We start from the raw sequence: 13072 nt of genomic DNA, 5'->3' as shown, positions 1-13072 counted from the left end.
CCAATTTCACTTGATTTTATTCCGTCTGTGAAACACTCTGTGTGAGGGCTGTATTTTCCAGACTGCTCCTCTGGCATGAACTCACAGTATCGTCATAATTTGTAATAATTTGTGTTCCTGCCTGAAGGAGGGTCTACTGGACTGAGCACACGGCATTATGTCAGTACAGTTCAGTGGACCTGCAGTCATGCAGGAACACAGAGCATTGCAAATAGTTATAATACTGTGTTCCCTTTTTTTTTTATATATCCAATTTTGGGTGGTTGTCTCAGGTTTTGCTGTATATGGGACAAGTGCCAGTTGACTACTTATATGGAATGTGTAATCCCCCTCATATGCTGGTTGCTTACATCTTGGTGCGCTTCATTGAATCGTTAAAAGCTTTAGCACTAAGGCTTCGTCACTTGAGGAATTAAAGTAACCAGTTCACAGGCCAGAAAGCCTTTTTATGCTGTGTTGGTGAATGGATAGCAACATACATGAGTCCTGTGTGCGTTTTTGCTGTTATGAATCCTAATGTAAATCTGTGCTGTACATTAAACAACGTGTTTTTTTTTTTTTTTAATCTCACCCCAGTGCTGGATTCCCAGCTACACTGCTCAGTACTGCCCTGATGTCCTCTGTACTGTCTTAGGGGGTGTGCTGCAGAGAGATTGGGGGGGGGGGGGGGGGGAGAGACATAACACCCACTAAGGCTCCATTCACACATCCGCAAATGGCCCGCATCCTTTCTGCAATTTTGCAAAATGGGTGCGGACCTATTCATTCTCTATGGGGACAGAAAAGATGCAGACAGCACACAGTGTGCTGTCCACATCCGCGTTTCCGTGCCGCGGCCCTGAACTTCCAGACCCTAAGGCCTCTTTCACATATCTGTATCAGTGATGATGTCCAATACAAGACTGTCAGTGGTTCATCCATGGAAATGTCCATGAAGGGTTTGTTTTTAGTCTGTTGTCTGGCAAAAAAACAAAACAATGCCGTCCATGTTCTGTCAGTGGTTTTCACTTGCCATAGACTTCAATGGGCATGTTTGGTCCGCATCATGGACCAAAGTAGAGCATGTTTCCATTGTTTTTCCGCTATGTGTAACTAAACAAGTAAAACTCAATAGGTATCTGTGCTGTCTGTGATTAAGGCCTCATGCACACAACCGTTTTTTTTAAGGTCCGCAAAAACAGGGTCCGTAGGTCCGTGATCCGTGACCGTTTTTTCGTCCATGGGTCTTCCTTGATTTTTGGAGGATCCACGGACATGAAAAATGAAAAAGAAAAAAAAAAAAAACTAAGTCAAGTTTACCATTGAAATAGGAAAAAACGGACACGGATCACGGACACGGATGACAATCTTGTGTGCATCCGTTATTTTTCACGGACCCATTGACTTGAATGGGTCCGTGAACCGTTGGCCGTGAAAAAAATAGGACAGGTCATATTTTTTTCACGGCCAGGAAACACGGTTCACGGATGCGGCTGCCAAACGGTGCATTTTCAGATTTTTCCACGGACCCATTGAAAGTCAATGGGTCCGCAAAAAAAACGGCACAACGGCCACGGATGCACACAACGGTCGTGTGCATGAGGCCTAACTGATATGTTGGAGGCAATTTCCACACCATTCCATACTATTATGGTGCAGACTTGTCAGCTGTGACATACAGCTGACACTTTGCTGCAACGCCCAGGGTTAGACTTAACTCCATTCCTAGTTGCTTAACCCCTTTGATTCCACAGTCCGGTACGATGCAATCCTAGGATGCCATTGGCAGCCTAATAATGTCTTCTGGTCTGCAGTCTATTAGGACCACCTTGTCACTACAGTGACAGGCATAAGTCCCTGCAGTACACCATTATTGCGCTGTATTATCTAAGCCAGGGGTTAAAAAATGTTCTCCAGGGGAAAAAAATGTTTTCCATCTACACTGTATTGTTGCAGAAAAGAAAAAAACTTCTTATGATTGGCACTGCTGCATCCATAACCACCTGTACTCATTGGTGGTGCTGTGACCCCCGGTATCTCTAGTCTCGGCGGTATTGGTTTCGAAGGCACGTACTGCTGGTCTAAGAACCACTGTTCGGTTACACTGATGAAGAATTTTTTGGTTTTCATGCTCCTAAACATTCATGCAATTGTTGCATTGTAAGGCCCCTTTCACGCGAGCGAGTTTTCCGCGCAGGTGCAATATGTGATGTGAACGCGTACCACCCACTCTGAATCCTGACCCATTCATTTCAATGGGTCTGTGTACATAAGCGTTTTTTTCCCCACAAATCAGTTCTGCGTTGCATGAAAAACGCAGCAGGTTCTATAGTCTGCGTTTTTTCCCGTAGCCCTGGTCCCATAGAAGTGAATAGGGCTTCAGTAAAACAAAACGTATTGCACCCGGAAGCAAGTACAGATGCAATGCATTTTTTACTGATGGTTGCTAAGAGATGTTGTTTGTAAACCTTCAGTTTTTTTTATCACGCACATGAAAAACGCATCAAAACACATTGCACTCGCATGGAGAAAACTGAACGCAATCGTAGACAAAACTGACTGAACCTCCCTGCATAATGGTGCGAGTCAATTCGTATCATTCGTGTGAAAGAGGCCCAAGGTATAAAGGAAAAAAAGTGGGATGAAAGAGATGCATGCAGGTGGTGAACAGATCACATGTGCGGTCACGTGCGGAGTCTTGCATGTTTCCGCATCCTAATCTCTCTCCCCTTTCTTAGTTTTCTTGTTTTTGGCCAGACTTTTTGTGTTGAAGTAATTGCCTGACTTTTTATGCTGAGCGCGGAGATGAATGTGAACCTCCTTTCCGATTATACCATATTCTGTACTGAGATGAGTGAAATGACAAAGCAGCTCTTTCTGTGATATCGTGTAACCCGTAGGTTATTATTTTTATACTTTTTAAATTATTTTAATTTTAGGCCTCTTTCACACGGGCGTCGCGTGTGAGGGCCGGATAAGATGCGGGTGCGTCGCAGGAAAATGCATGATTTTTCCATGCACGTGCAAAGCATTTTAAAAAGTTTTGCACGCGCGTGAGAAAAATCGGCATGTTTGGTACTCAAACCTGAACTTCTTCACAGAAGTTTGGGTTTGGGTTAGGTGTTGTGTAGATTGTATTATTTTCCCTTGTAACAGGGTTATAAGGAAGAATAATAACATTCTTAATACAGAACGCATAGTACGTAGGGACGGAGGGGTTATGTTATAAGGGAAAATAATAATGATTGGGTCCCCATTAGGGCTGCACGATAAATCGAAAAAACAATCTAATCGCGATAATTGGCAAATGCGATATGGCGATTTGGCCGACCCGAAAATGCTGCGATATTATATATATATGAAGGGGCCCCGTGCACATAACTGCCTTTTGCGTGTAAAGTGTTTTACTAGTGTGTGTGTGGGTGAAACAATCTCTCTCCTAACAGGTCCGGTGTTCCGTGAAAAATTGGTACCTGTAAAAAGTTGGTACCCTCATCGCTTCCGGTAGTGACGTAGAGGCATCGGAAGGCTCAGAAGGAGGTGTGTCGCCGAGCTCGCCACCTCAGTGGCTGAAAAGAAGGTGTTAGCGCCTGCGCAGAACTAACTATGGTTCCAACATTTCAGGGCAAGTGAATGTGAACGCGCCAACAGGGGGGCGGTAGGTTAGATTTATGGCCCACGCGCATGCGCCGGGAGCCTCAGCAGAGTTGGGGTAGGCAAAAATTACGGGCGCTCGGAACACCGGCCTCTGTACTCACTATGAATGCAATGAGCGGCAGCGAGGTGGCCGGCCGGCACGTGACTGACGTCACTTAGTAACGCTCCTCCCACTTCAGGAGGCAGGAGCGTTACTAAGTGACGTCCGTCACGCGCCGGCCGGCCACCTCGCTGCAGTGCATTGCATTCATAGTGAGTACAGAGGCCGGACCTGTTAGGAGAGAGATTGTTTCACCCACACACACACTAGTAAAACACTTTACACGCAAAAGGCAGTTATGTGCCCAGTTTAGGACACATGAGGGGGGACCAGCATAAGATGCTATATGTCTTAAGCTGGCCCCCCTCATGGCCCTATGTGTCCTCCACACATCCCCTATAACAGTGCCATCCACAGGTCCCCCATAACAGCGCCCTCCACAGATCCCCCATATAACAGCGCCCTCCACAGATCCCCCCCCCCCCCCCATATAACAGCGCCCTCCACAGATCCCCCCCCCCATATAACAGCGCCCTCCACAGATCCCCCCCCCATATAACAGCGCCCTCCACAGATCCCCCCATATAACAGCGCCCTCCACAGACCCCCCCCCCATATAACAGCGCCCTCCACAGATCCCCCCCCATATAACAGCGCCCTCCACAGATCCCCCCCCCATATAACAGCGCCCTCCACAGATCCCCCCCCCCATATAACAGCGCCCTCCACAGATCCCCCCCCCAATAACAGCGCCCTCCACAGATCCCCCCCCCCATATAACAGCGCCCTCCACAGATCCCCCATATAACAGCGCCCTCCACAGATCCCCCATATAACAGCGCCCTCCACAGATCCCCCATATAACAGCGCCCTCCACTGATCCCCCATATAACAGCGCCCTCCACTGATCCCCCATATAACAGCGCCCTCCACTGATCCCCCATATAACAGCGCCCTCCACTGATCCCCCATATAACAGCGTCCCTCCACAGATCCCCCATATAACAGCGTCCTCCACAGATCCCCCCATATAACAGCGTCCTCCACAGATCCCCCCCATATAACAGCGTCCTCCACAGATCCCCCCATATAACAGCGTCCTCCACAGATCCCCCCATATAACAGCGTCCTCCACAGATCCCCCCATATAACAGCGTCCTCCACAGATCCCCCCCATATAACAGCGTCCTCCACAGATCCCCCCCATATAACAGCGTCCTCCACAGATCCCCCCATATAACAGCGTCCTCCACAGATCCCCCCATATAACAGCGTCCTCCACAGATCCCCCCCATATAACAGCGTCCTCCACAGATCCCCCCATATCACAGCGCCCTCCACAGATCCCCCCATATCACAGCGCCCTCCACAGATCCCCCCCCATATAACAGCGCCCTCCACAGATCCCCCCCATATAACAGTGCCCTCCACAGATCCCCCCATATCACAGCGCCCTCCACAGATCCCCCCATATAACAGCGCCCTCCACAGATCCCCCCCATATAACAGCGCCCTCCACAGATCCCCCCATATAACAGCGCCCTCCACAGATCCCCCCATATAACAGCGCCCTCCACAGATCCCCCCATATAACAGCGCCCTCCACAGATCCCCCCATATAACAGCGCCCTCCACAGATCCCCCCCATATAACAGCGCCCTCCACAGATCCCCCCCATATAACAGCGCCCTCCACAGATCCCCCCATATAACAGCGCCCTCCACAGATCCCCCCCCATATAACAGCGCCCTCCACAGATCCCCCCCATATAACAGCGCCCTCCACAGATCCCCCCCATATAACAGCGCCCTCCACAGATCCCCCCCATTTAACAGCGCCCTCCACAGATCCCCCCATATAACAGCGCCCTCCACAGATCCCCCCACAACTCGGCGTCCTCCACAGATCCCCCCACAACTCGGCGTCCTCCACAGATCCCCCCACAACTCGGCGTCCTCCACAGATCCCCCCACAACTCGGCGTCCTCCACAGATCCCCCCACAACTCGGCGTCCTCCACAGATCCCCCCCACAACTCGGCGTCCTCCACAGATCCCCCCACAACTCGGCGTCATCCACAGATCCCCCATAACTATGTCATACCCAGCCGCGTCAGCGGCTCATATGGGAAAATCCAAGCAAATAGACCTCTAGCACAATTCCTTTAAAATATCGCATCGCATATCGTTATCGCAATTTTTAGGGCCCTAATCGCACAAAATTCCCATATCGTGCAGCCCTAGTCCCCATCCAGATCATTTCCTAGCAACCGTGCGTGAAAATGCGCACACAATTTCAGTCGGTTTTGACTGCGATTGCGTTGTGTTCTGTTTTTATCGCGCGGGTGCAATACGTTTTAAACGCGTGTGATAAAAAACTGACTGTGGTACCCAGACTTCTTCACTGAAGGTCGGGTTTGGTGTTGTGTAGATGTTTGTTATCTTCCCTTATAACATGGTTATAAAGGAAAGTAATAGCATTCTTAATAAAGAATGCTTACTAAAATGTGGCTTGAGGGGTTAAAAAAAATTCACCTCATCCACTTGATCGCTCAGCCGGCATCGTCGTCTTTCTTCTTCTTCTTTGATGTAATTGCGCTCACCACGTAATGAGCACGGTGACATCAGCGCAGGTCCTACTGAATGAAGATAGAAGGATTACATCATCAAAGGTCCTTTTGCAGGTCCTGAAATAAGATGATGCCGCCTGCGCCAACAAGTGGATGAGGTGGGGAGTTACTTTATTTTTAAAAAAATTTAACCCCTCAAGCAACGTTTTTAGTAAGCATTCTGTATTAAAGCGGTTCTGCACTTTCGTTTAACTGATCTATCCTCTGATCGGCCGTGGTCCAACACCCGGGACCCCTGCCGATCAGCTGTTTGAGAAGGCAACGGCGCTCCAGCAGCGCCGCGGCCTTCTCACTGTTTGCCGCCGGCCCACTGACGTCATGACTAGTATCAACTAGCGTGGGTTCGGCTAAGCTACATTCAAGTGAACAGAGCTTAGCCCCGCCCAAGCTCGTTGATACTAGTCGTGACATCAGTGGGCCGGCGGCAAACAGTGAGATGGCCGTGGCGCTGCTGCCTTCTCAAACAGCTGATCGGCGGGGGTCCTGGGTGTCGGACCCCGCCGATCAAAGCTGATGATCTATCCAGAGGATAGATCATCAGTTAAATGAATGCTATTATTTTCCTTTATAACACAGTAAATTGACTTTAATCAATTTACTAACATCATCTCCTAGAAACCATGCGTGAAAATCGCATTGCACCCACCCTTGCTTGCGATTTTCACGCAGCCCCATTTCCATGGGGCCTGCATTGCGTGAAAAATAGAACACGCTGCGATGTGTGAAAATCGCCGCTCATCTGCACAGCCCAACTGAAGTGAATGGATTTTGCGGACAAGAATAGGCATTTCCATTCCGCACACAGGTGGCATCTGTTTTGCGAATCATGGAGCAGTCATGTGCATGTAGCAGTAAGGTCATGCAGAGACGCCCAGCATTATGAATCAGTATAATGCCATGCACTCCAGCAAGATGCAGTGTCCAGAACGGAGTGATAGCAGCTGTGATGGAAGTGTTTCTGCATCTCACCTCTTGTATGTCCACACCTTGGGACAGATTTATCATTAGCTCAGGTCAGAATAATGGAGTGAAAAAGTCCCCAAAAAGTCCCAAACGCTAAAACTGCGCACAAATTTGCGACTTTATTCTGCTCTGCACTATGCTCGCCAGTTTTCTGAAAGTGGGCGTGTTTTCTTATGTAAATGAATCTCTAGACAGATTTACTATTGGGACTATTTCAAAAGTCGCAATTTCACTCCAGTGAGGACCATGCTTATCTTATGAGACTTTTTAATAGAACATACGACTTTTTCATAAAAACGTGCGACTTTTTCGTAAAGATGTGCGACTTTTGTAAAGCTGCTTACTGACGGATAAACTGCTACCGTCAAACCACATTTATTACAGTCTTAAAGGGCCGATCATAAATCTGACTTGGCTAAAACTGACTTTAGCCATATGTGAAAGTGGAGTGAGCTGTCAGAGGAATGATAAATCTGGTCCCTTGTCTGAATCCAGTGCTGACGTAATAGACGAGATCCTCCCTGTAGGATCGTTCTCCGTTAGGCAGAATGGAGTGGGCGTAGCTCCGGTGGACCTGCATCCTGATGACTTCAGTAGGCATGTCAGTGGCTCAGGCATCCTGTTTGTTTCAGTCACTTGCCTTGTATCATCCCCTCCCCCTTCACTAATGGGTCCTATGGTGATCCTGTTTCAGCTTATCAGGGGCTGAAGTCCTAATCTGCCTCCTGTGTTGCTCCTCCGCTTTTCATTAGTATAGATCAGTGATGGGCAAACTGCGGCTCTCCAGCTGTTGTGAAACTACAAATCCCATCATGCCCTGCTGTAGGCAGAATAAGGTAGGTATCAATCCTCACTTATCCACAGAAAGTCAAGTGGCTGGACTGACGGCTCTCGCTATATACACGGTCCTGGAGGGGAGGCTGTCAGTCACTGATAGGACCACCTACCTGACTTCAAAGCCCAGGATGAGCAGGACATTCAATGAATGGAAGGCGGGCCATCATTTTGAATCTCTTCCCACAAAACTACAGTATATTTTGACCTGCCCAGCTCCTCCTGTGCTGTAATGTGCTGCAATGTGCTGCCAGCATTGTCAGGGCGACACGTTCCTTTAACATTTTGTCAACTAGACAACCTTTTTTTTTGAGGCTTTCTTGTGTTTCTTTAGGCTACTTTCACACTCGCGTTTGGTGCGGATCAGTCATGGATCTGCACAGACGGATTCATTCAGATAATACAAACGTCTGCATCCGTTCAGAGCGGATCAGTTTGTATTATCTTTAACATGGCCAAGATGGATCCGTCTTGAGCACCATTGAAAGTCAGGCTGGAGGATGGATCCGTTTTCTATTGTGCCAGATTGGCTCAGTTTCATCAGACTGACACCAAAACGCTGCAAGCAGAGTTTTGGTGTCCGCCTCCAAAGCGGATCGGAGGCAAACTGATGCATTCTGAGCGGATCCTTTTCCATTCAGAATGCATTAGGGCAAAACTGATCCGTTTTGGACCACTTGTGAGAGCCCTGAACGGAACGCTGAAACTCTAGTGGAAAGTAGCCTTAACCTTCTATTGACAAACCTACGAAGAAAAATGCTGGAAAAAAACCCCATACCCAGCATATGCTGCTTTTTAATTAAACTAACACTAACCCCACAACTGGGTAAAGAAATTAAAAATTTTGCTTTGACCACGTCATTTTGGAGCAGACTGATAAAACGTGGCATATCTTATGTACTGTGATGGCCGTAACATGACTGAACCCTAGCCTGGGTGGCCTGAGGTCACATAGGGACAGATTTTGTCTGCTTTTCATAGTTGGAATCTAGCGTGGCCTTTTCTTACTGTAGTTAATATTACCTAGGTGAAGAATGGGCTCGGCGGTGAGGTGATGCAGCGGCAGTAGCACCGCGCCGGTGATCCGGGGTAAACACTGCGAGCTGGAGCGCTGTCTGCAGAGTTCAGCCGAGGATGTACGCCTCTCAAAGTAAACTTAAATTAATCTATGATACATAGCCACCTAGTGGCAGTCACTAACATAGTTTTATATTTAACTGTTTCATGGCTCTGGCATTATTCCTACGCTCTGTAGTATTGATGAAATTGGAGATGGTGCTAGAGCCGCTGCGTGACCCAGTAATAGGAGGAATCAGACGGGCTCGGCAGAGCAATCTGGGCTCAAACTGGTTGTTAATAATGAAGAAATAAAGAGGGGATCTTATCCAAGGCTGTGCAAAAGTTTTCTCGTGTCTAATAGCTGCACATTTTTCTGCAACTATGAAGCACCAGTCCTGGAGGTTAATATATACACATATTATTCCTAATATCGGAGTAGATATTTATGCAGAGGTCAGCATCTTTGAAGCCATTAACTTGATCAGATGCATGGCGGTCCCCCAGGGCATTAGTCCACTTCGTACAGTGGCATCGGTTATCACTTGACCACCGGGGGTTTTGATGTAACCAGTTGTGAACAGAATTATTCTCAGTACAAATTGCTTTCTAGCGCCACGAACAGTTGTTATTGCGCTGCACAATTATCAGAAATGTATAGAGTAAGAGATCTTTTAATACATTGTTAAAGTATGAGGGCCTTAATTTTTGTGTGTATATAATATAATATAATATATATATATATATCTATATCAGAAGGACCTCACGCGGGTATATTCTATTTCATTTAATGTTTGTGTGTCTTTAATAGATTTTAACAGTATCCACAATAACAGTGACATCTACAGCACCCCACCCCCTTAAGTGATTAAAACGCTTTGCACTAGTGCAGAGGAATTGCGTATTTTCCCGCGACGCACCCGCATCCTATCCGGTCCTCACACGCGGCGCTTGTGTGAAAGAGTTCGTTCACATCACTGTTCAGCCTTTCCAAACGGGGCAGGAAAACGGAAAGGATGGTTTTGGCACATAACTGAGCCGAACGGAGCTCATGGGCCCCATAGACTATAATGGGGTCCGGTAGGTTTCCGCTCAGAAGATTATTTTTGAAGTAGAGACAAAATTAGTGCATGCAGGACTTTTGTCTCCACTCCATAATCATCTTCTGAGCGGAGACCTAACGGACCCCATTATAGTCTATGGGGCCCATGGGCTACATTCAGCTCAGTTATGTGCCTTCTCCATCTTTTCTGTTTTCCTAACCCTAAAGGGGGCAGGAGAACAGAAATGTTGAACGGTGATGTGAAGGAAGCCTCATACCTTTATGTCTGTGGAGGCTCCAGTTCTGGTTTTGGCTCACCATCACTGATGGAAATTGCTGACCAAAACACTGATGTGTGAATAAGGCTTAAGAAAAGGCTTCCGTCTTTCCCCCCTACCTCACAGCCCACATATATGAAGAATACAGGACTGTCACATGGAGTAGGCCTCTTGGCAGCTTCCAGCATCAATTGTCTTTTGTTTATACATTTTTGAGGGATGCCCAGTTCATGGTTATGCCAAATTGTATCCACTTCTTGGTGACCGTCTTCGGTGTGTTCCATAGTTTACCTAATGCTTTGTAGATTTTTCTGTACCAGTCTCTTGCCTGATACCTTTCAACTATGAGATCCTTTGATGTCTACATGCACACGACCGTATGTGTTTTGCGGTCCTCCAAAAAAAAAAAACAATGACATCCGTATGCCATTATTTTTTTTTGCGGATCCATTTTAATAATGCCTAAAACGGACAAGAATAGGACATGCTGGGCTATGGAACGGACATACAGATGCGGATAGCACTCTGTGTGCTGTCCGCATAATAAAACGGACATGGAAACAAAATACGTTCATGTGCATGAGGCCTTAAGCTGTTTATGGAAAAAGAAAAATGTCAGGGAAATCCTACTAGAAGAGCTGAACTTTATATGGGGTTAATCAGAATCACTTTAAATGATGTCAGAATGGCGAACAATTCATTAAAAAGATCATCCCACATCTGTCAGTCCAATGACTAACTCCATTTTCAAAGTCCGTCACCTTGGCAAAATGTCTGAGTGCGTCCTAGAGGCATACCTAGCCATCAACTTTATACCTAGCCATCAACTATTTCTCTCCATGAGGTACACTATCCAAAAGTAGCCTCTGACAGCGAGGAAAGGAGTTTTACACGCTTGTTCTGCAGCAGTCTAAATTTTCTATCTTGATGCGTTTTTTATGTGTGTGTGTGTATGTGTGTGTGTGTGTGTGTGTGTGTGTGTGTGTGTGTATATATATATATATATATATATATATATATATATAATTTTATTTTTTGCATATAAATGTATAATCTATATCCATAAGCATAGTGATGGTTAATAATCTGACAAATATGCATGATCCGGGAGTCCGCACTGCGTTTTCTATAACCTTGTTCCCGCTCATTTCTAGGTTTATCACAGAGCCGTTTCCAATAGCTAAACCTGAAGCAAGCGTTTAGCAGCAATTCTCATTGGGATTATAGCGCTTCTAGAAAGAAACTTGTTTCAAGATGATTACTTCCGAGCTGTCAGTTCTGCAGTAAGTTCTCCTCTTGTCTTGTACTTGCAGTGTTTAAACTGTTCTTTTCATGAGATTACAATATGCAATATATATTCTTTTTTAGGGACTCCACAAATGAGAGCGCAACAGTGCACACCGACATGTCCGTGGTGGCAAGTGAGATGAGCTCTGAAATTGTGGAGGATATGGAGGTCAAAGGGAAGAGAAAAAGAGGGCGTCCAGGAAGACCTCCGGTATGTGGCACTGTGATCTCTCCATGAGGTGCACACTTACACGGAGCTTGTCCTCACTGATGTTCTCTATTTTCAGTCTGCCATAAAGAAACCGCGAAAGACTCCAGGGGAACGGAGTCGGGGAGAACCAGGAGCCAGAGGAAGAGGGAGGGCAAATGGACTTCCTCAACAGAATGGAGAAGGTGATCCAGTCACCCTCTTTGAAGTTGTAAAGATGGGCAAGAGTGCCATGCAGGTAACCACTATGTATAAGTAAATAATTTATTATGACGTACTGCTGAAGTGGAGTGTTGGCACTGTTCTATCAAGTCTTCTATCATCTTGGAAAGCCTCTTTAAAGGGGATCTGTCATCAATTTTGATTCCTTCACTGAGGACAGCATAAGGTGGTGATAGACATTCTGGTTGCCGAGAACCAGCATAATAATTATTGCAGCCTGGGTTTGAAAAGTAATCTCCTTTCCCCCGCCAGCCTGCTGATGATTGACAGTCTTCTCCTTAGTTTTCTCCATAGTAGAGAGCTGTCAGTCATCAGCAGGGAGAGTTGGAACTCATGAATAACCATGACTCTTCAACCCCAGCCTGCAATAATTATGATGCTAGTTTTGGCTAACAGTTTACTTTAGTTTATGAATGGCACATCTCTGAAATCAATGTCTGTCGCTTCCTTATGCTGACCTCACCGAGAGGTCAACCAACCAGCGGCATTCCAGCTGGCATCTGGTTAGTGCCATACAGGTGAGTGCGGCGGTTGCCATATCTGTCGGGTGCCTGCTGTTTCATACAGCAGACACCTGCAGCTAATGTCCTTAAAACGCAACCACGGCATCAGTACGCGTTAAAATCCGGAAGTGTGTGTGTGCGGCAGCCACTGTCCTCCTGTGTGACAGGAGGCTGGGCTGCACATTAGTCCCCAGCCCCCTTGCCTAAAATGAAAATAAATTTTAAAAAAAACATAAAGATCATCGGCATCACCATGTGCAAAAACTCCCATGCTATTTAAAATATTTATCCCATACAGAAAACGGCAAAGTGGAAACAAAAATAAAAAATGGCAGATTCTTTTTATTTTTTTTTGTTGTTGCTTCTCCCACAAAA

General features: G+C 46.6%; 1 protein-coding gene across 1 annotated transcript in view; it reads left to right on the top strand.

Annotated features, from left to right (window-relative positions):
• Positions 1-13072, top strand: part of STAG1 (stromal antigen 1) — a 147485-nt gene that overhangs the window by 84460 nt on the left and 49953 nt on the right. The window contains exons 2-4 of the mRNA XM_044290071.1: positions 11632-11760; positions 11846-11975; positions 12052-12210. Coding sequence (XP_044146006.1) covers positions 11732-11760; positions 11846-11975; positions 12052-12210 — 318 coding nt within the window. The 5' untranslated portion in view covers positions 11632-11731. The remainder of the gene's footprint in view (positions 1-11631; positions 11761-11845; positions 11976-12051; positions 12211-13072) is intronic.

The sequence above is a fragment of the Bufo gargarizans genome, chromosome 4 (genome assembly GCF_014858855.1).
Source record: "Bufo gargarizans isolate SCDJY-AF-19 chromosome 4, ASM1485885v1, whole genome shotgun sequence".
In the NCBI taxonomy this organism is placed as follows: Eukaryota; Metazoa; Chordata; class Amphibia; order Anura; family Bufonidae; genus Bufo; species Bufo gargarizans.
The sequence above is the reverse complement of the archived record's forward strand: the minus strand, read 5'-3'. Positions and strand labels throughout refer to the sequence as shown.